This window comes from Oryza brachyantha, chromosome 2 (assembly GCF_000231095.2).
Source record: "Oryza brachyantha chromosome 2, ObraRS2, whole genome shotgun sequence".
NCBI classification, from domain to species: Eukaryota; Viridiplantae; Streptophyta; class Magnoliopsida; order Poales; family Poaceae; genus Oryza; species Oryza brachyantha.
In genome coordinates, this window is record NC_023164.2 from 4,959,038 (window position 1) to 4,985,207 (window position 26,170).

The window sequence follows — 26,170 nt, forward strand, 5'->3', positions numbered from 1 at the left end:
TGTAAATGTGTCTAGATTTATTAGCACACAAACGAATCTATACAAGACCAGAAAGTCTTATAATATGGAACGTAAGGAATGGTTATTTTGAAAAGTTATATTCATAAAACTATGCTAAAAAATTGATATGTTATTAAAGTAAACTAAACACAACTTATACATCTTGGCCTTGCCAAAATTACGATAATGCTAAATTTAACTTTACCAATATATGATAAGCTTTATACGAGCAATAAAGTGAACATGTCCAGTTTAGTTGTTACCTACTGAAATATGAGTGCTACAGTTGATTTTGGTAACAACGGGACAGACCTAATGGTGTATTTGGTTGGCTGGACTTCCCTGGATGGGAGATGACCATCTAATTTTTTGATGTGTTTGGTTCGTGGACGAAGCTGGATAGGGTGGGATAGGAGAGGAATATTTTATAAAGATGCTGGATGGGTATATCCGGCCAAATTGGCTGGATGAGCTCATCCGCCTTCACTAACGGTGTTAATTAGTGTTTGTTTAGTGATAATTAGCGTGTTTTGTTATTAATCACTAATTAACAAGTTTAAATTAGTGTTAATTAGTGATGATAGATATATTTCATTGTTAATTTGTACTAATTAGGATAATATTTATGTTGATTAATTAATATTAATATTTATTAGTAATTAAATATGCTCATTCCATCCATCCATCCATCATCATCCATCCAACCAAACAAAACATTGAATCGTCCTATCCATTTAACCAAACATAAAGCTAGATCACCATGGATAGTTATATCCCGTCCCACCTACAAACACACCCTAAATGCACTTGGGGCTAGGGATGAAAATGGTTCGGAATCTTTCTGGATTCCGGACCAGTTTTCGGAAACAGAAATCGTCGGTCGTAATTTTTTCGGAATTTATCGGAAACGGAAACAGATACGGTAAGGGCACTATCCGCCGGAAATCGGAACCGGTCAGAAACTTTTTGGAATTTTTCTCAGAAACTTTCCGGAATTTTCTCGAAAACTTTCCAGATTTTTTCTGCAGGCCTATATGACATAAATCCACAATATCAGCTCAAATAGCTCAGCCACTTCAGCAAGTTAGGCTTAAGTCCTTAATCAAAACATATATACGAACACTTTACTTTGCAACAACTTGTATGATACATACTTTATTTTACAATATGATAAGTGAACTTTTATAATAATCCGCGTGATTTGCTCTTTACCATAATAATTTATAATGAGAGCCTTTATTTGGTATTTAGACAATCATTAACAAAGTGACATGTGAACTTGGTTGTAATGATAAAAAGTGGTATTGTTAGTTCTAATGTTTAAAATTTTTGATCTACTGTTTTAGAAAAAAAATTGAGAACTCGGTTTGGGAGTTTTTATATTGTGATAAATTTTCGTTACCGTATCCGTTCCGATTCGAATTCGCTCTGTTTTCGTATTCGATAATATTCAATTCCGTTTTGTATCCGAGGTTTCCGATTTCGATTACGATTCCGAAAAAATATGAAAATAGAAACGGTAAAGGTGGTTTCCGTCCGTTTCCAAGCCGTTTTCATCCCTACTCGGGGCTTTGTTTGCCAAGCCGGGATTTCAGGGCATGTCACTTCGGTGGGCTGGGATCAAAGGAAAATCCGGTCTGTCCACGTGGATGGCCCGGAATTGAGGCTTTATACAAACAAGGCCTAAGAATCAACCTCTTTGCTAACTTGATCCAAGGTCTTATTTGAAGAGTTTCTTGTAATTGCAGTTTCTTTTATAATCTTGAGCATTAAAAATTGTTTAGCTTCTCACAGATATTATAAGAAGTTATATTTGTAGAATTCATAAAATAAAGTAGAAGTCAAAAGTTGAGAAACCCAACTTTCTAGATTTTCATCAATTGGCTTCTCAAAAGTTTGCATTTTATAGATTTGATATGATATGAATTGAAAACCAAAACAATGTTAATACGTACTACATCTATTTCAAGATATAACTATGTGCTTATACATAGAATATCTAGATTTGTAGCAAAAAATACTTATGTTTTTAGAACAGATTGAATACTACTATTGATATCACTCATATGAAAACCGTAAAATTCAACTAAACCGAAAGGAAGGGGCTCATCAAATATGATGTTGCCCTATATTTGTCATAGTTTCACGTCTTGTGAGACTCCTCGCTCTAGGCTTGTTTGGAAGTTCCTTGTGATATAGCCAGGGAAGGAAACCCTTGGTGTTTTTTTCATGGTGGCTAATAATTCACTCGTTTTCCTTGGATATATTCCCTGCCACTATTTGTCAACAAACTCTTACGTGGAGACGACACCATTGTCGACAGCATCAAGGAACCTTCCCTCCCAGTGAAGCCACCATACCTAGTCGGTAAGGAGCTGAGAGATCAATGGAATAGAGTGTATACAACCAATGCGACACCTAGAATCCAACAATCCAGACTCACTTCCTTGCTATAGCCTCGACCTCGTGGCTCTCCACCTTGGTGGCATCATCGTACCCAGTGACATAGTTGTGTAGCCCCACGAAGGTTACCTTTGACATGATGGAGTTGACAACGGCAGCCCCAACCATGTTGGTCGTGCTAAGCACCATGCCACCTACGAACGCCATGGCCCTAGAGCCCCATCTGCCTAGAGTCCAATATCGTACCCTGTTGGCTCCACCACGACGACCACCAACAGCTCCACCGTTATCCTCACCGCAGGCGACAACACCTCCACTAGTGGCTGCACTCCTGCCAACTCCCTTCTCGTCCAAACACCTCCTCCTCCGCCGCCACCGTGCAACACAAGAGCCTTAACCCACGCCTCCTAGCTAGGGTTGTCAATGAGCCGAGCTCAATACAAGCTCGAGTCGAGCCTATTCCACCTTTCAGCTCAAGCTCGTTAGCTAAGCTTGGTAACCATTGCTATAATATATATTTCAATGATAATCTCTTCGTAAATGTAATTATTTTATAGTTAATCATATTATCGATAAATGTAATTATTTTATAGTTAATAAAATAATAGACAAGAGATCAAGATAAAAATATATTACTAACACATGTTATTTTTTATAGATGTATACTATTGTTTATTTATTTGTTAGTTTATCAATAAATAAGGTTCATAAACCATACAAGTTATGTGTGGTCGAGCTCAGCTTGGCAAAGCTCGCGAGCTTGGGTTCGAACTTGACTCGTTTGGGGCTTGAGCTAAGCTCAAACCGAGCCAAGGATGAGCCAAGCTCAAGCTACTTGTGAACCTCAAGCTTTTTGTACAACCCTGCTCCCAAGGAGCGGGAGGAAAAATTCTTGACCTAGCAAGGATTGGGATATTTTCCTAGGGATCCCACATGGATTGTGCTAAAAAAATTCTCGCCCTGTGGGCTTCCAAATGGCTAGGAAATTTGGCCAAGCCTTTCTCCCGGGGAATGGGCTGGGATCCCACTAGATCCAGGTTGTCAAGGATGTGTTTGGTTACGTGTATCAAGCTAAATTTACACCCACTCATACAACAAAAAGTATTTGGTTGCCTGCATGCCTTATAGGGTCTGGTCCGGAGCAAGCAAAATCGCTTCCGCAGCCAGGCTGTGGAGAAACGCTGGGTTGAGTTTCCCTCTCTGTCCGGGCTGGGTGCATGCAGGCCCGTGGATACGCGGGTGCAGCGCGCGGATGCGCTGATGCAAGACGGGAGATGGGGTCGCGCGTCCCCTCACCTCCCCCGCCCCCATTTGCTCTGGCTTGCAGCGCGTTCGTCGTCGCCTCTCCTTCCCCGCACGGTCGTCTTCGCCTCTGCCGGCCACCAAATCTAGATCGATGGCCTCCTTCACCCATCGCTGGCAGCCCCCCCGAGCCAACGCCTCCCGCACGCCGTCGCCAGCAGCCCCTCGAGCCAACTCCTCCATTGCCAGATCTAGCGAGGGCCGAGAGGATGGAGAAGCCGAGCAGCCAAGAGAGGAGCAGGGAGCGATGGAGAAGAGGAAGCCGAGCGGCGGCGGAGGAGGAGAGGCGAGATTCACGGAGGAGGGGGGGGGGGAAGAAGCGGGCGGCGCCGTTGAGCTAGCCCTCCTCCGCCCATCGCCATCGTCGTCGTTGACGGGTTCTGTAGGCAAGCTACCAAAAGGACGATATCATTTTTTTACTTTGACAGTTGACGACTAGAATTTAATATAAACTGTAATTTGTTACATGACTTTGCTTGTCTGTTATCAATTGGCATTGCAATTTGCATACACTGTAATTAAGCTATGTAAAAACAGGCACTGTGCAATTGCTTCAAGTATCTGATCTTCCTGAGACAAAATATTTGTCAGGTTTAGCTTGAACTGAAGAACAAAAGAAAAAAGTCTCCAGGACAGGAATTGCCTGCTAGTAGCTGCTTTGTACTTTGTGTGTTCATGCTTCTCCAGAACTTCTGTTGCTGAATTGAAGTGACCATGTGGAAGTACAGGATCGATACGCCGGTTTGCTTTGATCCAACTAAAAGTATATATGGAGAGAGATGACAAAAGAAATATACTACAAATATATTTTGCTGGTGGATTTAATGAAACGTCTTGTGGATGTTAGGACATATTTTCGTAATCGAGATGAGCTTAAATATGTTGGACTCGGGATAAATATAAAACGAATTATAATATGAAACAAACTGATTACTAAACAGTTAGGCTTTGGCTAATACATACAATGGTCATGCAGGATAACGACAGAAAGTTTATCATGAATAAATTTCTGTAAAGTTGATAATTCAAATCATCCAAATTGAATTTTAGAACCTATAACTCCAACGACAGCGGTGTCACCATTACACAACCGAATCACACCTCTCATTTCTTGCCGATATAAAAAACGAAAAACGAAAAAAGGAAAAGAAAAGAAAACAGCAGAGTGAATCGTGTTAGGCTCATCTTTTGCTACTGCTTATATTATAAGCCAAAATTAAAAGTTTTAACTCTTAATTTAAAGTTAACTTGAGATTTTTTATCACAGTTTACTTTTCATGTTTGACTTTATCATCATAAACATATATATACACTACATCTATCTCTAACTGTAACACAGCTGACTTTTTTATGCATGTTTGACAATTCGTCTTATTTAAAAAATTTACATAATTATTATTATTTTTATATCATTTAATTTATTGTTAAATATATACTTTTACGTATATATATATAGCTTTCCATATTTTGTAATTTTTTTTAATAAAACGAATAGTTAAACGTGTATACAATAATTAACGGCGTCAAACATACATTTATGAATAAATGGAGTATATATATATATTATTCAGAAACTATTTTATTTATAAGTACGCCGTTTCGTTTCTTAAAAAAACAAAACGATAACCGCCTTCATGTCAGCTATACTATAAATCTACAGTACCATCACCCGAAAAAAGAAGCCGAAAACCCCCCATCCGAAACCGCAAAATCACAAACAAATCCCACCGAATCTTTCGTCGTCTCCGATAATAGTACTACTCATCGGCGGCGGAGGAGGCCATGGCGGCGGTGGCGGCGGCGGCGGAGCAGAGCGCGGAGCAGTTCAGGGGCAGGGCGCGGCTCCCGGGGTTCGCGGCGCCCCGGCGGTACGACCTGCGGCTGGCGCCCGACCTCGGGGCGTGCGCCTTCGCCGGCTCGGTGGACGTCTCCGTGGGCGTCGCGGAGCGCACCAGGTTCCTCGTGCTCAACGCCGCGGAGCTCGAGGTCGCCCCCGGCGGCGTCCAGTTCAGGCCCCAGGGCACCGACCAGGTTGGACTGCTTCGGTTGTTGGTTTCGGGTGGCCGTGGGGGCTTTGATCTACTCGTGTGTGAGGGCGAGGTGGGGTTTGGGGTGTGAGGGCGCGTAGGTGGTTTTCCGGTGGCTCAAGGGTTTGATCTTTCGAGTCGAAACACTAGCATTGGGGGAATTTGACATGCACTTCAGTTATCGGAGCTTGTTAGGGCTTATATTTTTTTAATATGCTAAAAACATTTCGATCTTTTCATAACCTCATCAAAGGCTTCATGATCGTGCGTGTCAAGGGTTTTAGATTTAGAGCAAAAAAGGGTTTTAGATTTGATAGTGTCATGAAACCGAGATGCGGTTTAAATTTAATTGCTTAGATGTATTTTTTCTGTGAAGGTGTTCGAATACTCATAATAATAAGTAAAATGGTTTTGCGTGTAATAGTTAGCTTTAATTTAGGATTTGCCTTTACTCTTTACAATGTTGCACATGGTTGTGTGGTTAGAGCCAAAATAGCCATGGCTAGGATGCAGCGATCTTTATGTTTTAAGGCCGAGGATGGTTTTGCAAACAATGTCTTAGCATTTTGTTCTGTTTTTATTCATATGGATCAATTTGTGTTCTGTATTAGGTGCTTCATCCAGCGGAGGTTACCAATGTACCAGAGGATGAAATCCTGATTATCCGCTTCGATGAGGTTCTTCCTCTTGGCGAGGGAGTTTTAGCAATTGCATTCAAGGGAACTTTGAACGATAAGATGCATGGCTTCTATAAAAGGTAGTCATTTTGCGTTAACAAGGTTTATTTGTAAATAAACAAATATATATCTGCAATGTTATTTGTTCTGTTGTTTTTAGTGTGTACGAACTTAATGGGGAGAAGAAGAACATGGCGGTGACCCAGTTTGAGCCTGCTGATGCAAGGCGTTGTTTTCCTTGTTGGGATGAGCCCTCTTTTAAGGTCTATTTCTCTGGCCTTTTCTACTCCTGGTATCTTAAGCTATTACTATATGCGTGCTTTTTATTTCTGCTGCATGATGAATACGTGTTTTGGCCTTTTAGGCCATGCATGCTGCTTTTGTTCAATCTTGCTGTGACCCAGAGTCGAGGACAAAACAAATCCTGACCCTACATGGATATATTAAATCCTGACCCTACATGGACATATTGTGCCATGTGGACTTGGGCTCTTGTGGTTATTGCTTCGTGGAGTCCATGGATATTTTTACTAGCTCATTTGTTCTCTCCCACTTTGATGGTTAGGATTGAAATTCGTTGGATGGGTTATTTATGTTTTTTGACTATTTTTTACCTTTTATTTACTCTTCTATAGTTTTGAGTGATATAAACCTAAAGGTCAACCCACAGGTTGGATTCATCCTTAAACTCTAGTGTATGGACTGATTACATCTTGCCTGGTTTTATCCTTATGAGTTATTAGTAAACAAGTGGCTAATGCCAATTAGATATAATGATATAGAACATGACATGTATTGTTTGATTTTTGTGGACCTATGCCATATTTCTTTTTCTTTTTGCTTCTGGAATCAAAATAGGTCTAGAATAACATCTGCGATTCATGCTTTACCTTGCAGAAAAATACCAAATTCTGACTATCTGTTCACCAGCAGGTTAAAAGTGCATATACAAAGGAGTTAAATATTAAAGGACTTTAGATTAGAGTTAGACAGAAAATATACTGTGGGTTTAGTGAACTTCCCTTCTCCATTACAGGCTGTATTCAAAATTACTCTAGAGGTTCCGTCTGAGACCGTTGCATTGTCAAATATGCCAGTGGTTGAAGAGAAGAACAATGGACCTACCAAAGTTGTCTGTTTTCAAGAAACTCCAATAATGTCCACATACCTAGTGGCTGTTATTGTTGGCATGTTTGACTATGTGGAAGCTTTCACCACTGATGGTACTGTAACTCATCTGTTTCATTATCACACATCTCTTTAGCTTTCACCTTTTGGTGGTTCATGTCTTGAATTTAATTGGACTTATCTTTCTTTTGTTTGCAGGCACTAGGGTTCGTGTTTACACTCAAGTTGGCAAGAGTGCTCAGGGAAATTTTGCACTAGAGGTTGCTGTGAAGACACTGGTCCTCTTCAAGGAGTAATTATCTGATCTTCTGCCTTAGTATTGATTATTTTATTGGGCAGAGTTGTCTTGTGCAGTTGTGCTTGTTACAGTCCTCATTAGACACTAATTATTTTGATACCAGTATTATTGTTTAGGAATTTCTGGAACTTGTCACTGATATGCTCTAAATGATATAGTCTATAGACAGATATACGTACAGATGCATATCTGCAAACTATAAGTTCTGTAGGTTGATAGATATATTTCATTCTATTGGAAAACCTATTTTCCTATATTTATTGAAATCAAATATTTCATTATGAGCTATTTTTGGATGTTAGGAGTGTTAGAACAGGCATTCCAATGATGTGTCAAGGTTTTGCCTGTTCTGAAACCTTTACATCAGTGTATAATTTTGAAGAACTGTTGAGAAATCTACATCTCATCCCCTAGTTGACTTACTGACATACACGGTCCAGCTGATGACAATTTTGATGTTGCTAGGTATTTTGCTGTGCCGTACCCACTCCCGAAAATGGATATGATTGCCATTCCTGATTTTGCCTCTGGAGCAATGGAGAACTATGGCTTGGTTACATACCGTGAAACAGCTTTGTTATTTGATGAGAAACACTCTGCAGCTGCGAATAAGCAAAGGGTAGGACACTATTCAATTTTATTATTTTGATCATATGTGTTAAGCTTTGCAATATGGTTCATAGTTACCATTACACATGATGTATCAAACCTATTTGGTTCTATTACATACAAATATTGATCTGATGGTGCAATCAGATGATGTTCTTATTAGCTAATTAACCGAACAGATGGATGCTTTAAGTCATCATTTAAAAATAATAATTTCTGATACTCATATCCATTTTGGCGGTCATGTTTAAAGGATACCATCCTTCTGAGAAATTTTAGCTAATCTCTTATTGCCTATTGTTCAGGTTGCAGTTGTGGTGGCCCATGAATTAGCTCACCAGTGGTTTGGGAATCTTGTGACAATGGAGTGGTGGACTCATCTATGGCTCAACGAGGGTTTTGCAACATGGGTAAGGACTAAGAAGTCGAGAGCAGAAATATATTGAATATTAACATTTTTATGTTGCTCATTTGATGTTTTTGTTGTTGAAGGTATCCTACTTAGCTGCAGATAATTTCTTTCCTGAATGGAATGTTTGGACCCAATTTCTTGAGGAATCTACAACAGGTTTCAAGTTAGATGCCCTTGAAGGGTCACATCCTATTGAGGTAACATATCCATATAACTGCATATTTTTCTATTGATAGGTTGGTTCTCATTTAATACTGTAAGTTTCATTTAAGTGTTTTTTTTTTAAAACGACGCTTAACCAAGAAGAAAAAAATGCTATACTTTTGATCATATATGTCTGTATCATGTTCTAATTAGACATGGCTAGATAGGAGAAAATGCAAAAAAGGAAGGTCAATTTAGCTGCTTCTTAAATTTCTTTCAATAATTTGGAAAGGCCATTAGACATGACTATTTTAGGAGTGAGATCATTTGGTTTTACTAGAGCTTACCTGGTTTGCTAAGTTCATATTTAGTACTACCTCTGTTTCATATTGTAAGACTTTCTAAATTCATTCATTGATGAATGTATATAATTTATATATGTGTCTAGATTCATTAGCATCAACATGAATCTAGACAATGCTAGAAAGTCTTACATTGCGAAATGGAGGGAGTAACTGTTAGCTAAGCTCATATTTAGTAATTATGTAACACCACACCTGCTAATTCAAGTCTGAGAGGATGGAAGAGCAGTATGCTCAGCAATCCTATAAGTCCCCAGCATATTTCATTGGAGTGATATTAAAATTTTCATTTTATACATGTCCATTAAAATTTATGTTGCAAGTTGATGTACATTATTTTCAGGTAGACATCAATCACGTTGATGAAATAGATGAAATATTTGATGCTATTAGCTACAGGAAAGGAGCTTCTGTTATTCGGATGCTGCAAAGCTATCTTGGGGCTGAGACTTTTCAGGTTTGTGATGCATATACTACCAATCCATGCAGTGCTACAATTTTGAAATGAATACATATAATAAATCCTAATTTTACATAATACTAAAATAAATATATTTGAATCTAAAACTAACTGAAAGCATATGAGCTGGTCAACATACACATGCGCACATGATTTAATAGTTAAAAAAGATCTTACAAATGATACACACTTGAGTATATATATCCATCCACAGGAGTAGCATATAGCTTACCATAACTACCGCCGACTCCTCTTTTAAAGCAGAGATCTTCCCTTTGTTATTTTGGACAATGCAAATGGTTGACCAAATGATTGCTTTTCTGCCATCATGTGACTCCGTCATATATTTGGTTTTTTAAAGACTGCTTGCCAGCCTGCTTAAGCTTTATTGGGACCTTAATCTTTTTGTATGTTAACTGCGGAACAAACTGGTTTCATTTTTGCCTGTCAATTTCAATTATTTTTTTTCAGTGGAAATAGAAAGTTAATTATTTATTCTTTTTGCTAGAAATCACTGGCTGCATACATAAAAAAGTTTGCATATTCAAATGCTAAAACTGAGGACTTGTGGGCTGCACTTGAAGAGGGGTCTGGTGAACCTGTGAAAACATTAATGCATTCATGGACAAAGCAGCAAGGTTATCCTGTTGTTAATGTGAAACTCAAGGATGGAAAGATAGAGATGGAGCAGGTAGGTTGTGAACTACTTTCCTTTTTTTCATTATAAGTTGTCCATCATGAACTTTCTTCCCTCCATCTACCGTTGTATCCCGTAAAAAAATAATCTAGTTTCTATTTGGAGAACTTGTGATAATTTTCTGGTTGTATCTCTTTCAGACACAGTTCCTATCAAGCGGGGCTGAGGGAGTTGGGCAATGGGTGGTTCCTATCACACTATGTTGCTGTTCATACTCACGTCAAGAGAAGTTCCTTTTTGATGGAAAGCAAGAGGATTTCAATTTGTCAGGGCTGGTAGAATGTCAAAAGAAGGATGACTTCTGGATTAAACTTAATGTCAATCAGACTGGCTTCTACAGAGTGAGCTATGACGAGGAACTTGCATCTCGACTTAGATATGCAATTCAGGCCAACAAATTGAGTGCGGCAGACAGATATGGTAAAGTTCTTACAGAAGCATCTTGTATATGGACCCACCCAACTGAGCTTACAATATTATTGTTTGATACAGGTGTACTTGATGACACGTATGCCCTATGTATGGCTGGCAAACAAAAGCTAGTCTCCTTATTGCATTTGATTGCTGCTTACAAGGATGAAACGGAGTATACTGTGCTCGCACATGTCATACATGTATTGATCTTTCTACCTGAAAAATGTTTTTGTTAAATTGATTTTGTCCGAAGCTTCTTAATTCTTGGTTTGACAGACAAGTTTGAGCATTGTCGAGATGATGGCTGTTGCTGATCCTGAGGGGTTGGGCAAGCTGAAAAAGTTCCTGGTTGACTTTCTTGAGCCGTTTGCACAGTATGTTGTGTATTATGCCATTCCGTATTGAAAGATATTTTGTCCTGCAGCCTCTCCTAAACTTTCAGGTAATCCTTTGCAGTAGAATTGGTTGGGATGCTAAAAGTGATGAGGGTCACTTGGATGCATTATTGAGAGGTACACTTTTATCTGCACTTGCTGAACTTGGCCATGAAGCTACAATAAATGAAGCTGTACGCCGATTCAACGTCTTTGTGGAAGATAGAGACACACCGCTACTCCCTCCAGATGTTCGAAAGGTTAGCATAGTAATGTAATGCACATTTATGCATGTAGTTATGCTCTATGCAAACTATCTGCACTCAGGTCTCCACTTGTTAACCATCATCTTGTTTTGTAGGCGGCATATGTTGCTTTGATGCAGACAGTGAACAAATCAAACAAAGCTGGCTATGAATCACTTTTGAAGATCTTTAGAGAAACTGATCTGAGCCAGGAAAAAGTCAGAATTTTAGGTTAGCAATATATATTTTCCAAATTTATTTGACATGCCTGTTGAAGTTGGGACCTCATATACGTTCTCCTCGCATAGGTTCTCTGGCATCTTGCCCTGATCCTGATGTTGTTTGTGAAGCACTCGACTTCATGCTATCACCTGAGGTAATAAAAGGAATCTATCAATAAACACCTCCACATTCTACATGATACCGTCAAACTTTGTCTCAACTCATTTAACATTTTAAATGAACAGGTGAGGAACCAGGACTCTATATTTGTCCTTAGAGGAGTGGGTGCAGCGGGACATGAGATGGCATGGACCTGGTTGAAGGTACTTGCAAATATACTTTTTTCCCCTCTGTTAGCCTTTCTACTTCCTGTTTCTTTTACTGACTCCATGCTTCTTTGTGGTTCAGGAAAAGTGGGACTACATATCAAATACCTTCTCTGGAACTCTTCTCACCTATTTTGTTTCCACCACCGTCTCACCGGTACACCCACCTTATATTTGATGTTCTCACATACTCGTGCCATCATCATTACATTTTAAATTTTGCTGACGTGATGTGAAAAATTGTTTCAGCTGCGCACTGATGAATTGGGCGACGACGCAGAGGAGTTTTTCAAGAGCAGGACGAAAGCCAACATCGCGAGGACGGTGAGGCAGAGCATCGAGCGAGTGAGGATCAATGCCAAATGGGTCGAGAGCACCAGGGCCGAGGCTAACCTGGGCAATCTCCTCAAGGACATAGGCCACAAGCAGTGAGACGACTGCTCCTTTCCCGTGTCGTTTACTCGTTTTAGCCTGTCAGATGCGTACTCTCCAGCAAGGAAGTTAATAAGAACCGAGTGCTTCACACGACCTGTTGCAATGTTGCATGCCCTTGATACTTCTTGCATCTATGTAACAGCCAGGCTTCATTTTAATACATAGATGTAGCTCGCTGGAGTGTTTGATAGTTCCCATATTCTCTCCATATTCTGGGAGACAATCCCCTTGATGAACCTTATCTGTCGTGTCAAAGATCAGGGCTGTGAGGCCTAGACTACAAATATAAATAGCTGTAAGATTTCTCAGTAGACAAGTATTTCGGTGGCCCGATGATGATCAAAAGGGACGCAAAAATGTACTCTTTGAGAATCCCAAAAGATTGCCCATCAAACTTGGCATTTCTGTATGTGGAATTGCATACAAACATGCATTGCCTTGAGTAAATCTCCTTTACATGGTTTAGTCATCTCCTCTTGATTAGATATCTACACACTAATAATCAATTCATCACTTCTGCTTGATCGAAAGAAACTATGTTGCATTGCATCATCAGTCATCAGCAGAGAGAGAGAGAGAGAGAGAGAGAGAGAGAGAGAGAGAGAGGGAAGGGAAGGGGGAGAGATCATGAGATGGAGAGGTCGTCGTTGCCGAAGCTGTAGCTGGAGCAGGTGGTGCTGGAGCTGCTGAGCTTGGAGGCGTCGTAGTCCTGGCCGAGGCAGCGCAGGCGGTTGAGCTCGGGGAGGATCTCCTTGCCGAGGTCGGGGCGGTCCTTCTTCCTGAGCTCGGCGCAGCGCAGCGCGAGGCGGGCGAAGGCCATGGCGTCCTCGACGGGCCAGTCGGTGACGGTGGGGTCGAGCACCTCCTGGAACGCGCCCCGCTCGATGGCGCTCTCCACGTGGTGCGTCAGCCCCATGGGCGACCTCGCCGTCACGATCTGCAGCAGCAGGATCCCCAGCGAGTAGATGTCCGACTTGGTGGTCAGCATCCCCGTCTGCTGGTACTCCGGGTCGATGTAGCAGAAGGTCCCCGCCGTCGAGGTCATCCGGTACTGCGTCGCCTCCGCGGCGGCGGCGGCCGGCACCAGGCGGGCCAGCCCGACGTCGCTGATCTTGCTCACGAAGTTGTGGTCCAGCAGGATGTTGGCCGGCTTCAGGTCGCGGTGCACCAGCGGCTCCGGCTTCGCCTGGTGGAGGAACAGCAGGCCGGTGGCGATGTCGGCGGCGATGCGGAAGCGGATGTTCCAGGGGATCGGGAGGGTGTTGCCCCGCCGGCACAGCCGGTCCTCCAGGCTGCCGTAGTCCATGTACTCGTACACCAGGCACCCGTACTCCGGGCACGCCCCCAGCAGCAGCACCATGTTTGGGTGCCTCATGCAGCTAAGCACTTCTATCTGCACCCCCACACACGCACGCACACTCACAACTTTAAATTTCTCATCGCCATGAAAGTTTTTACTGATCATGTTTTGCATATATAATTGACATCAGAGATTTGATCAGGAAAAAGCAAGAAACTTTCTCATCATCATGCAGTTTGTTTGCTTTATCATAACTCTCTTTTGCATAATTGAATGAATGCAGATAACTCTTTTTGTATTCTTGATCATGCAATATGTGTTTAAAAACATGCGGAAGGAATAACGATATTCTGAACTTCCTGATTGTCAGATTATTCATTCAGGCATTAAAAAAAGAGAGGAAAATTTGCCTCCTGAGGGTGAGCAAAATTATTGCATAGTTTTTGATCTAGTTTTACTCACATGCAACACTTCAAACAACTCTCAATACACTGAAAATTGAAGAATTTACTAGATACTATAGCAGATTTACCTCTTGCTGAAACTGTTTCCTCCCTTGCGATGCATCTGGCCTCAAGATTTTAATGGCGACATTGGTATGATCCATGACGGCTTTATACACTGGTCCATATCCTCCTTCCCCTATCTTGAGCGCCCTGTCAAACTTATGGGTGGCAGCTTCAATGTCATCAATGGAGTACCTCCTGTACCTCAGATCAGTGTTGTTCATTGCATCAGTTGCTCTTGTCCTCTCCTCGGCTTCGCGCTTCGCCTTCCACTCCGCCCTCAGTCTCTTCTGAGCCTCCAGCTCTGCAATTCTCTGTGCAGCCTCTGCTGCTTCTAGGGCCGCTCTGCACTTTGCCTTCTCCATTTGGACCAGAGCAAGGGCTTCTTCTTCGGCGTTCCTGAGTTCTTGATACTTTTTGGACTCTTCCACCTTCATCTGGTGCATCTGAGCGGCCTGTGGGTTTTGATCATTATTCACTGTTATTTCAAAATCTTCCAGATGATAGTTGAAAAATTACAGCAATACAGGAGCAGTCAGACCTTATTTTTAGCATCAATTGCTTCCTTGCATGCGGAGTTGTACATTTCCATCGTTTGTTTCAGCTCTAATCTCAGTCGTTTCATTTCAGTTTCGACATCCTTCTAATTTCAAATGATACAAACAAGAGCGGATGTAAAATACAGCACTCAACATATGCAAATATTATGATCAACTTCAGCAAAACTGATATTGCTAACGTGCTTTCTCACCCCAGCTGAGCTTAGGCTTTCCATGGACATTGATGCGGAAAGCTCCATAGAATCGACGAAGTCCATCGACGGCAACTCCATGCTCATATTAAAATCAACATCATCTGAAAAGGAGCTACGGGTCACCGAGGGTCTCGGAGGAGCAATGAAGTCGATATAGTCGTCGAAATCTTTTGGGGGTGCTGTCCTTGCTCCAGAGAGAGGCCTATCCCGAGATGGAGCTTTTCCAATCCCAGGTAGTCGATCCACTAACGGTCTGTTTGCCTTTGGAGATGATTGGTGAGAAATCTTCTTCCAGTCTCCTCTTGATCTGTTCAGCAAACCCGGATCACGCTTTAGAGCAGGTACAACAGCCGGCTATAAGCCAGTTATAAACATATTTTAAGGAGGTAAGAGAGCAGAGAGAAGAGCAATGAGCTACAAATTTATAGCTAGCTGCACACGGGCTCCAAAACACAGTATGTGTATGACATGTGAAACATGATAGTATATATTTTGTAGCTAGCTATTGTATCAATTAGCTATTAGATTGACTATAAATAAATTGGAGCTAGTAGTTGGCTATACTATTGAACTTGCTCTTAGTATCATATTAGCAAGTTCAGAGGATAAACAGAGTGGCATGACTGATAAACAGATGCTATATCCTAGTTATGTGCATACAAGTGTTTAGAAATTTTGGATTTCTGCAAACCATTTTGCTTCACAAACATGCAATGCAATTATTGGGTTAAGTATTTACCTCGCATATCCGTCGGAATCTATGCTTGATTGTGAGTATTGTTTGGGAGGGAGAGTGGTAAAGGGTGCTGGGCCTTTGGCTGCCTTCACTTGGATTGCCTTCCCTTTATGGATGACATGCACTGTGCAGTAATCAGGCACCATCTTCATCAAGCATGTTGGCACATCAGGACTTCTGAACTTTCTGCAGGACATGAGATTCATGACTGTGCTCAGTTACAGGTTATCAAGGCAATGGGGAATGGCGCACAGCCATGGAGGATGGACAGTCATGCACCTGATGAATGTGTTCCTAGTTGACGCCCCTACGACGACGTCGGTGATGGCGTTGCTAGTAGCGTAATCCACGATTGCCTTGGAGATGTCAGCGCCATCCAAGATCACCTCCTTCAGTTGCATCTGCAGTTTGCAATGTAAGTTTTGCTTGAGTTCATTTCGTTCCATTTGATTTTGGTATTGTCATCTTATCTTGGTACTTGGTAAGGTAAGTTGGTACTTGGTAAGGTAAGGTAGTATATATTCTATCGGCACTCACCCCTTTACGAGCACAATATCCTCTGTAGGAGATGAACATCTGTTGCATCTCTGCATCCGCTTCATCTTTACCTCCACGGCCTGCTTCAGCTGCAGTATGGCCAAACCAATCAAGAAAACTGTCCATGAATCAAACAAACCATATGCAGCATTTCAAAACAATGCGCATTATCGACAAAATCACAACCATTTTGCCATGTCTGAACTTTCCATTTCCCTACAAACCTATAGCATAATGACAAAAATTGGTTGCATGCAGGTCTCTGCTACATCCAATTATGTTTCTCCCATTCGATCAAGAAAAAGGTACGATTTTTTTCTCATTCATATTTGATGCTACAATTATAGCTTTGGTTGGGTTCATGCAGGCTGATGCGGAGGCAAGCTCACCGTTTTGGGTGGGCCTGACATGGACGAGCTGCAGAACGCTGCCCCTGGCGAGGAGCCGGTCCACCGCCCATTTCGCCGCCTGCTGGCTGTTCTTGTCCCGGTCGACGGCGACCAAGGTGGAGCTATCCCTCGCCGCCTCGCTCTCCCCCACGCCGCTGCCTTGCGAAGACGTCGAGGAGAAGGCCGACAAGTACATGCTCCCCCGCCTCGCCGGACACTGGCACAGGCCCTCCGGCTAACTAACCGGCAGAGAATCTTGGGACGCGCGCGAGACTGGACGGCGAGAGGTGAACGGAGAAGAAGGAGAGACAAAAAAGAAAAAAGGATTCTTTTTGTCTCCCCTCTTCCTCTCACCTTTTTTTTTTGCCGCAAGGCAATTCCAACCCAAAACTGCAGGAGGTTTCACTGTTTTTTTCTTCATTTTTCTTCTGCTGCGGGGCCAAATTTGGGTGCTGCAGAGTTGTAATGTGCGTTCGTTGGCTTAATATATTTTGTGGCTCTGGTGTCCCCACCTGTCATTGCAATCCAGGTGGTGCCTAGTTATCTAATTTTGCATTTCTTTTTGTATGTATGTGTGCATCATAGTTGAAACTTGGAGTGATTTGTGTTGGATAGATCGGGCGCCCTGTGGTGCCGTTGCATTTCTCTACTGTGTTGCTTCTCTCTCTGCCCACTGCAGGCCTGGGTATATGCATGCATACATTATACTTCCTCTTACATTATACTTCCTCTAGGTAACGTAAGATATTTGATTTTTTATTATAAAGTTTGATTATTTGTCTTATTTAAAAAATTAGTATAAATATAAAAAAGATAAGTCGTGTTTAAAATTTTTTTATAATAAAGTAAGTCATAAAGTAAAATAAATGATATTTTCATAATTTTTTGAATTAGACGAATGATTAAAAAAGTTAAACATTTTACATTATGAAACAAGGGAGCAAATGACAGTGTTCCAATAGAAGATGCATGGATAACTCTATTAGCAAACTTTATTTATAACTTATCCGATCCATGATTCAATTGCACCAACCTATTCGTTATGATTAAATCTTCGTAACAAGCAGTGGGGGACTCATCTTTTAAAATAAAGACAAGACATGATGTTTGATTAAAACCACTGAAAGTAACGCATACACATATTGTGTCATATTTAGGTTGAAGTCAAAAAAACAAAGTACAATAATTCAATTTATAATAAAAATATAAGACGGTATATCTTATTTGGAAACAAAGGAACAAACTTTATAGTTCATCACATATCAAAAGATAATGGTAAACCAGTCAATTTAAAAAATATCTAATTTATCAAACATGAGTAATAATTAACCAATGAATAATTTATAAATTCTTGGTTTAGTATATGAGAAGACGTACCACTGATAAATCAGTAAACATGTTTAGGGCCACTACCAGCGATGACTCACGACATTAGGCTGCTAGTTATTGCAATCACTAAGCTACACGTCATTTCACTCGTACCTTAGGTTATATTTACTTTATGAAAAAAATAAAACTATGACAATAATTCTTAGATTAACCATCTATGTCCTATCACCGTTACTGCCGGAGTTGGCTCGTAGTCTCTATTTTCGATAGGTTCTAAATTTTCCAAATCCAATATGCACATAGACTCGTTTTTACTCATATCTGTATTTTTTCCTCCAAATACATATTTTATATAAGATTATACTTTGTTATTACTCATCCCATCTGAAACTAATAAGTTCAGAGAGGAGCATAAAAGAGGACGACAAGAAAGAAACAGACACTTCTAAAATAAGTTATTATTTCTGTTTCATAATATAATCTAGATTCATATAAATATTAACAAAATTTTTAGCCTCTATTGTATCTAGGGGTGGGAATTGCCAAAGTCCGTGGATTCTTTCATAATCCTATTTAATTCTTAAAAATTTTTAGCTCAAAACTCTATATAATTTTATTTTTAGCCAAACCTAACCATTTAAATTTTTTGGCAAAATAGTTGGACCCATTATCACCCTAACTGTGCTTCTGTGAGACTGACACTGCTGGCCCACTCCTCCACCGAACTCCACTATACTAGTGATCGAGCTCGCTCCTACCTCCCGAGGTGCCCGCGAGTTAACCAACGAATTCCCGCGTCGTCTTCAACCTCTCACCCTTCCCTCCTCGAGATCGCCACCCCGATCGCCGCCCCCACCCAGCCACGGCACCATGGCCTCCGCCGATCCCCGCCCGCCGTCACCCGCTGTGGCCGTCGCCGTGGCCGTCCGCCCCGGGGGCAGCGCGAGCCGCCGCGCCGCGCGGTGGGCGGCCGCCAATCTCCCCGCCGCCGCGGGAGACGGGGACGGCCACGCCCTCGCCGTTTCCGTCGTCCACGTCATCTCCCCGATCCGGTTCGTCCCGTCCCCGAGTAAGTGGCGCTACCGCCTTGGACTGCTCCTCGCCCACCTGGTGGATTTTTGGCTGATTCGGGTTATACGTTGCCACGGCTTGACGCGGGGTTTTTTCTGCGCTGTGTGGTGTGGTGCGGTGGTGGCCGTGAAGCCGGGGAGAAGGTGCCGGCGGCGCGGGTGGCGCGGGAGGCGGCGGAGGCGTACGCGCGCGACCGCCACGCTCTCGCCCAGGAGGCGCTTCGCCCCTTCCGCCGTATCTTCGCCGCCGCCGCTGCCGCGGCGAATGCGATGGTGAGTTCCCCCGATCAGACCAAAAAAAAAAACCCCTTTTCTGAACAGTCCCTGTGATCTGATCCGACCACCTCGCCGCCGCGCCGCAGGTGGAGACGGTGGTGCTGGAGGGCGACGGTGTGGCGGAGGCGCTGGTGCGGTACGCGGCGGACTCCGGCGTACGGAGCCTGGTGCTCGGCTCCGCCTCATTAGGGTGGTTCAGAAGGTGCGTCCTTTGCCCCCCTTTTTCAGCATTGAATTTGTAAAACGATGAATGTAATTAGGGCACTGTAATCATGCAGCTAAGAGGTGAGTAAGAGAAAAGAGTGCGCTGTTTTCTATTAAATTTTACCTTTTTTCAGTCTCCAAGGTTGGAAATGAAATGATAGATTTGGACTGCACGGAGCAAATGGCTTCAAATGTTTAATAGAAATTAAAGTGCATTTTTGATGGGATTAGTTGCAATCCTCATGTCACATTTGTTATGGTATGCCGTATGGTTGCACTGTTGTGTACTATACAGCATGTGTGTTGGTGCTAACATTATGGATTACTGATAATTTGGTAAGCTGCTCTTTTCTGCTTATGATGTAGGGTACAGTCGTCTATATGTCTTGAATTGCATTACAGATGGCTAACAGAAATGTTTTGTCTTGTCTCTGACGATGGAGTACAGTATAATGTGGCATTGCATAAGTCCTTTTTAAACGATTTTTTTTCCTTGCAAATTCACTGAAAATGTAGGCATACCTTGTCACCGATTGGCTCCTGTAAACATTTTTTGAAAAAAGATAAAGTAAGGTTGGTAAGCAATTTATTTGATGTCGGTGTACCAGGTTGTCAGTTCAAATTTAATGGACAGCTAGCTGGTTTCTATATGTACCTGATGTCTAATGCAACATTCTAAGTTAAACCCCCAACAGTGCTTATGTTTCTTTGAAAATGGTTTGGGGGACCAAGCTTTACTTTTGTTTGCTAAATTTACTTCTGGTCGTTAGCTTGCTGATGCTGGCTGCAACCAGAATCTTCATCATTGTTCTGCCCTGGGTCTTCTATGGATTGAGAGACTCCTTCATGTACAGAAGATTGTAGATAAATCTGTTTTATTCTGGGCTGCTTGACGTTTCTGCTTGTCTTTCATAACAGTTTTTTATTTGCTACCATCTTTATCCAGAAAGTTTAGCATTGTATATTTGCTTTCCTTAATTACGGCGCCGTCCATCTTACAGGGCAATGAATATCCCAGATGTTGCCACTGCTGTCCTGAAAACAACAGAAATTTCATGCAATGTGTTTGTTGTGTCCAAACGAAGACTGACCCTGAAAGTGATAAGGCATCCTCAAACGAGCAGTATGTCTTCAATTTGACAATGAATTCTCTTTCCTATATTCTATCATTATCATGTAGTCCTGTTGCATGTTTCCTTTGCTAGTTTAAACATTTCAATGCTCAGATTGTATTGGGGCACTCCTTTTGCAGAGTCTGGTACAGGCTTGAGAATTCAGTCAGTTAGTCAGAAAGCATTTGCAAAATCATACAGAAGTTTGTTATTCGACAACTTTCCTGAGGAGCACAGACACTCGGATTCTTGCTGCCAGTCCCGTATTTCTCATCGTGGTCCTACTAATGCTCGTCAAAGTTCTGAAAGTCATGGGAACATCACTCTGAAAAGTTTACTTGCGAAGACAGCAGGAATAGAAGGATATAAAAACCATGGTTTTCAAAGCCCCTTCAAGGAAGCACATCGCGCTGACTCTAACTCAAGTGAAGAGGTCAGATCTGTTCCGCCATCCTTAAACTTTCTTGTACTACTATTATTCAGTGTTGCAATCGATACAAATTAATTTGAGATATATTTGCTTTCGTAGCATGCTAAATATGTTACCCTGACATATACAGTGTCAATCCATAGATGAAGTAGCAAAGCTGAGGAAGGAATTGCAGGATACCTTAGTGATGTATGACAAAGCTTGTGAAGATCTTGTCCATGCTAAGAAAAAGGTAAAATTCTTAATACAACTTGTGCTATCTTCAAAAGTTATTATCTATATTTGGTCCTGCTATCCCTATAATCTACCTCTTGAATTCTAGTTCATTCACCCACGATTTTTTTATACTTTGTTTTTGGGCATTGTTACGGTACCTCTAGTAGGAAGGGTAATAGTGCAGTAAAATTTAAATCTAATTATATATTTTTGTAGGGCAATTTTTCGGTGCATTTTACTTATAGTATTATACTACCAGTAGAAAAATGGTAGTTTTGTACTTTGATAATTACTTAATTAGCAATATTTTGTAATTTTTTACAATAAAGATCATAATAAAAAGGACAATATTACTCATTCAAATTTCTACTATACCTAATATTGTTGGTAGTATAATTTAATCACAGCCGTCGGATAAAATAAATCAATGGTATGGATTAAATTCTACTACCAGTAAAATGCACTGGAATCGGCCACATTTTTATAAGTATATTAAACATTTTATTTGAAACAATGATAAGATATATTTAGCAATTCATCTATTTTAATATAAAATATTATACATAAATTTATTGTAATGTTATATATTTTAGTTTTAATTTTATCTCTATAAAATCTCTACTACACTACTACCAGCCTGGTATAAGAAAATCAGATCCGTTAGATCCAAAGTGACGGACGACTTACATTTATGAAAGGGTACCTTAGGTGTTGTTTAGATGGGCTAAACTTTTTAGCCCCATATCATATCGAATGTTTGGTCACTAATTTGAAGTATTAAACAGAGACTAATAAAAAAACTAATTTTATAAATGAGAGCTAATCCACGAGACGATTTTTTGAGCCTAATTAATCCATAATTAACAAATATTTACTGTAGCATCACATAGGCTAATCATGTATTAATTAGGCTCATAAGATTCGTCTCACAAATTAGTCTAAAATTATGGATGAATTTTATTAATAGTCTACGTTTACTATTTATGATAAGTGTCCAAACATCCGATGTAACTAGGGGCTAAAGTTTAGCCCCTAGAAACAAACACCCCCTTAAAAAATCCTTGTTTTGCTAAACACACGCTGAATTCATGTTACGCTGAATTCTTTAATCCTTGTCATCATGATGAGACAGATTCAGGTACTTTCCAACGAGCGTTCTGAAGAGGCAAGGAAGGTTGAGCATGCACTACAGGAGGAAGCGCTGAAGCAAGTAGTAGCAGATGAGGAGGCAAAGCATTTGGAGGCCATTGAAGAAGTTGAGCAAGCAAAGAAATCATTCACCCGAGAGGCCTACTCCAGAAAAAAGGCAGAAATGGTAGCGAGCATGGTCTCCGTCGATAAGGCAAAAGTCGTTGATGCCATTTTGTCAACAAGCAAGAATTGCAGGCGGTACAAAAAACATGAAATAGAGCTTGCCACTGATAACTTCTCTGAATCAAGGAAGATTGGTGAGGGAGGCTATGGGAATGTGTATAGGGGCACCCTTGATCATACTGAAGTTGCTGTCAAGGTCATTCAGCAAGATTCCATCGACAAGACCGATGAGTTCCTGAGGGAGGTAACTGTGGTTTATGGCAAGATTCATGAAAATGCATGTAGAATTCATTGTACAGATTATCCTTATTTTCCTTGTGTGTGATAATCTCAGTAAAATAATTCTACTGTATGGATTCATGCAGGTTGACATTCTGAGCCAGCTTCAGCATCCCAACCTGGTTTTGTTGCTTGGTTTCTGTCCTGAAATCGGCTGTCTTGTATACGAATACCTGCAGAATGGGAGCCTCGAAGATCAACTTCTTAACAACAAAGGGCGCCAACCATTGCATTGGTTCCTAAGGTTCAAAATCATCATTGATGTGTCACGTGGGCTTTTGTTCTTGCATGGAAGAAAACCAGAGCCAATAGTCCACCGTGACCTCAAACCTGCAAACATCCTACTGGACAAGAATTATGTGGGTAAAATCGGCGATGTCGGCTTCGCGAAGCTCATATCAGATCTTGTGCCTGAGTGGCAAACGGAGTACAAAGAGACCATCATTGCAGGCACATTGTACTACATGGATCCTGAGTACCAGCAAACCGGGACGGTTCGTCCGAAATCGGACCTGTTTGCTCTGGGGGTCATCATTCTTCAGATGCTAACCGGCAAACGCCCAAATGGGCTCATTGTCAGCACAGAAAACGCCATCAGAAACGGGACGCTGGCTGACATTCTTGACAAATCACAAACTGATTGGCCGCTTGCTGAGGCAGAAATGCTGGCAAGGCTTGGTTTGAGATGCACGGCCCTAAAATGCAGAGCGAGGCCTGGGCTTGAGACAGAGGTTCTCCCAAAGCTCCAGGAAATTCTGAATAGGATTACTTCTTCTACTGTCAATGTAAGAAGTCCAAAGCTAAATGTGCCGAGCCACTTCATCTGCCCTATAATGCTGGTAAATCCATTACTACCTTACTGTCAATAATTTTACTCGTATTTATTATGGGGACCGTCATAGACTACATGCCCTTTCGCATTTATTATACATTCCTAAATAATATTTTTATATCTTCAATCCGATTAATGATTAAACTCTTCTTTCATAGAAAGTTAATTACACAATTTCCATACAGGAGGTAATGAATGATCCTTATGTCGCTGCTGATGGACACACGTATGAGCAACAAGCAATCAAAGCTTGGCTCAAGAAACACAAAGTATCCCCGGTCACGCGGCGAGTTCTACCAGATTCTTCGGTAATCCCAAACCATTCGTTGCGAGCTGCGATACAGCAGTGGATGTCACAGTCAGCTCATGCAAAGGCATGAGATGGGCGTTGAGTTTGTTTCAATTTATGATCCTTTTTTTTTCCATTCTTTGAGCCCTTTAACCTGTATAAATTTGAGTGGAATTAGGCCTTTTGGGACGAGAGGTGTTACCCTGTAAATAAATGTGTCAATCTATTAAAATTGTGCAAATATGATCTATTCTTTGGAATATGAGCATCAATGCCTTTGGCTTTGTTCCTTTGCTACGAACCTGCATCTTTATCATAAGGAATTTTATAATCATTTCTGTAAATAAAACCTATAGTTTTGGATGTTAACATGCTCTTTAGAATACAATTTCGACTGCCAATTTTTATTTCACAATAAATAGAAAACCCAATTAAATTATACATCCAACCTAGGGTTCACTTTACCGTGGTTAACATGGTAACTGTGGTCTCTACTGAGAGACGGTTTCGGTATGACATGGTAGAGTCGTCTAAATTATGAAAAAATTTTTATATGCATATTCTTAATGATCTAAAAGCAAAACCTGAAAAATAAACCATGATGAAAAACATTAAAATCAACTTCAAATTTAAGTTTTAAAATTCAAAATTTGTCTTATAAGCATAAACATAAGAGGGAAGATGGTGCTAGGTCTCTTTTCCTATCCTTGCAGAAATCATTAGTGTCCAAAAAAAATCATTGAGGGAAGAAAACCGAGCAATCCAGAGCTTGTTTGGCACAACTCTAGCTCTAGCTTCACCTCGTTTGGAACAGGAGCATAACCAAACTATTTCACTTCTACGAGAATTAGAAGCGGGGTAGACTATAGTAATCTGAAAATAAACGAGAAATGTGGCACTAGGTTTGAGCAGCTCCAATTTTTCACTCCAAACTTAGCTCTTAGTGTTAAATTTAGAAGTTTAAGCCGTGCCAAATGGGCCCCTGGTTACTCTCACACACGTTATTGTCGCTCGTGATCCTCTCTGCACCCTCCATTGTATCCCTTTAGTTTGCGGACCGTGTTTATTTATATCCTATAAATTCATAATATAGGAATTTTACATATTTTTTAAATCATTCTTATGGGCTTTTAATTTCCTGGTTAACATATATTTATTTGAATATTTCAACCATCAGATAAAGCTATGTTGTAAAACAAAATAGATATTTCCTGTTGCCTTTCCCCCAACAACGTGGTACCAATTACTTTTTGTGAAAAAACTAGTGGTTATCCAGTGAAGAAATACTGCATTGATGACACGGTTTTCTTGTGTGTATTTGATGGTGCGGTTTTCTTCTCCTCGACCACGCCACCTTCCCCGGGGGGGCGCCAGGTGGCGAGGCGGTGCCCTTGCAATGGATAAACAATATATCATGCCGCTGAGTTAGTTATATATATATATATATATATATATATATATATATATATATATATATATATATATATATATATATATTACTCCCTCTGTTTCATAATATCATTTATTTTGCTTGTGACCTATTTTATTATCAAAAGAACTTTAAACATGACTTGTTATTTTTATATTTGTACTAAATTTTTGAATAAGACAAATGATCAAACGTTGCAACCAAAAAAGTCAAACATCTTACATTATAAAACGGATGTAATGTATATTTTCATCACACTTGGTAGTTCATACAAAAGCTGATCAGTGGCGGAGCCAGGACGAAAATTTACCTATGACAAACTTAAAACTACTAAAGGGGTGTTTAGTTGAGAAAAAAAATTAGATGTCACATCAGACGTTTGACCAGACGTCGGAATGAGTTTTCGGACACGAATAAAAAAACGAATTTTACGGGTCGCCTAGAAATCGCGAGATGAATCTTTTGAGCCTAATTAATCTGTCATTAGCGCACGTGGGTTAATGTAGCACTTATGGCCAATCATGGACTAATTAGGCTCAAAAGATTTGTCTCATGATTTCTCACATAACTGGACAATTAGTCTTTCATTCATCTATGTTTAATGCTTGGGCAACTCTCCGGTGCATTTTACTT

At 40.9% G+C, this 26,170-nt stretch overlaps 3 protein-coding genes across 5 annotated transcripts; 2 read left to right on the forward strand and 1 right to left on the reverse strand.

The window, feature by feature from the left end:
* The first annotated feature begins 5,388 nt into the window (after nucleotides 1-5,388).
* Nucleotides 5,389-12,843, forward strand: LOC102705410 (aminopeptidase M1-A). Of its 2 annotated transcripts, none has more exons than XM_006648392.3 (19): nucleotides 5,389-5,736; nucleotides 6,344-6,489; nucleotides 6,570-6,672; nucleotides 7,446-7,632; nucleotides 7,736-7,829; nucleotides 8,301-8,454; nucleotides 8,750-8,854; nucleotides 8,937-9,053; nucleotides 9,706-9,819; nucleotides 10,331-10,513; nucleotides 10,660-10,939; nucleotides 11,012-11,133; nucleotides 11,210-11,307; nucleotides 11,390-11,567; nucleotides 11,669-11,783; nucleotides 11,861-11,928; nucleotides 12,020-12,097; nucleotides 12,183-12,257; nucleotides 12,350-12,843. In XM_006648392.3, the coding sequence occupies exons 1-19, from the start codon at nucleotides 5,488-5,490 to the stop codon at nucleotides 12,530-12,532; spliced, it is 2,649 nt and encodes an 882-aa protein (XP_006648455.2). In that variant the 5' UTR covers nucleotides 5,389-5,487; the 3' UTR covers nucleotides 12,533-12,843. The 2 variants fall into 2 exon arrangements, with proteins under 2 accessions (XP_006648455.2, XP_040376795.1); XM_040520861.1 differs by having other exon boundaries at nucleotides 11,393-11,567.
* A 143-nt stretch (nucleotides 12,844-12,986) lies between these two features.
* Nucleotides 12,987-16,973, reverse strand: LOC102719736 (U-box domain-containing protein 52). Of its 2 annotated transcripts, none has more exons than XM_015833764.2 (8): nucleotides 16,758-16,973; nucleotides 16,369-16,457; nucleotides 16,111-16,232; nucleotides 15,835-16,017; nucleotides 15,093-15,402; nucleotides 14,883-14,981; nucleotides 14,368-14,796; nucleotides 12,987-13,928 (listed from the first exon to the last, which is right to left on the reverse strand). In XM_015833764.2, exons 1-8 carry the CDS (start codon nucleotides 16,951-16,953, stop codon nucleotides 13,161-13,163), a joined length of 2,196 nt encoding a protein of 731 aa, XP_015689250.2. In that variant the 5' UTR covers nucleotides 16,954-16,973; the 3' UTR covers nucleotides 12,987-13,160. The 2 variants fall into 2 exon arrangements, with proteins under 2 accessions (XP_015689250.2, XP_006647075.2); XM_006647012.3 differs by having other exon boundaries at nucleotides 13,139-13,928; nucleotides 14,883-14,984.
* Nucleotides 16,974-18,956: 1,983 nt separating this feature from the next.
* Nucleotides 18,957-24,393, forward strand: LOC102705696 (U-box domain-containing protein 34-like). Its single transcript, XM_040520368.1, has 9 exons — nucleotides 18,957-19,023; nucleotides 19,161-19,429; nucleotides 19,519-19,634; nucleotides 20,638-20,759; nucleotides 20,889-21,181; nucleotides 21,309-21,410; nucleotides 22,527-22,952; nucleotides 23,074-23,826; nucleotides 24,005-24,393. The coding sequence occupies exons 1-9, from the start codon at nucleotides 18,957-18,959 to the stop codon at nucleotides 24,197-24,199; spliced, it is 2,343 nt and encodes a 780-aa protein (XP_040376302.1). The 3' UTR covers nucleotides 24,200-24,393.
* The last annotated feature ends 1,777 nt before the right edge of the window (nucleotides 24,394-26,170 follow it).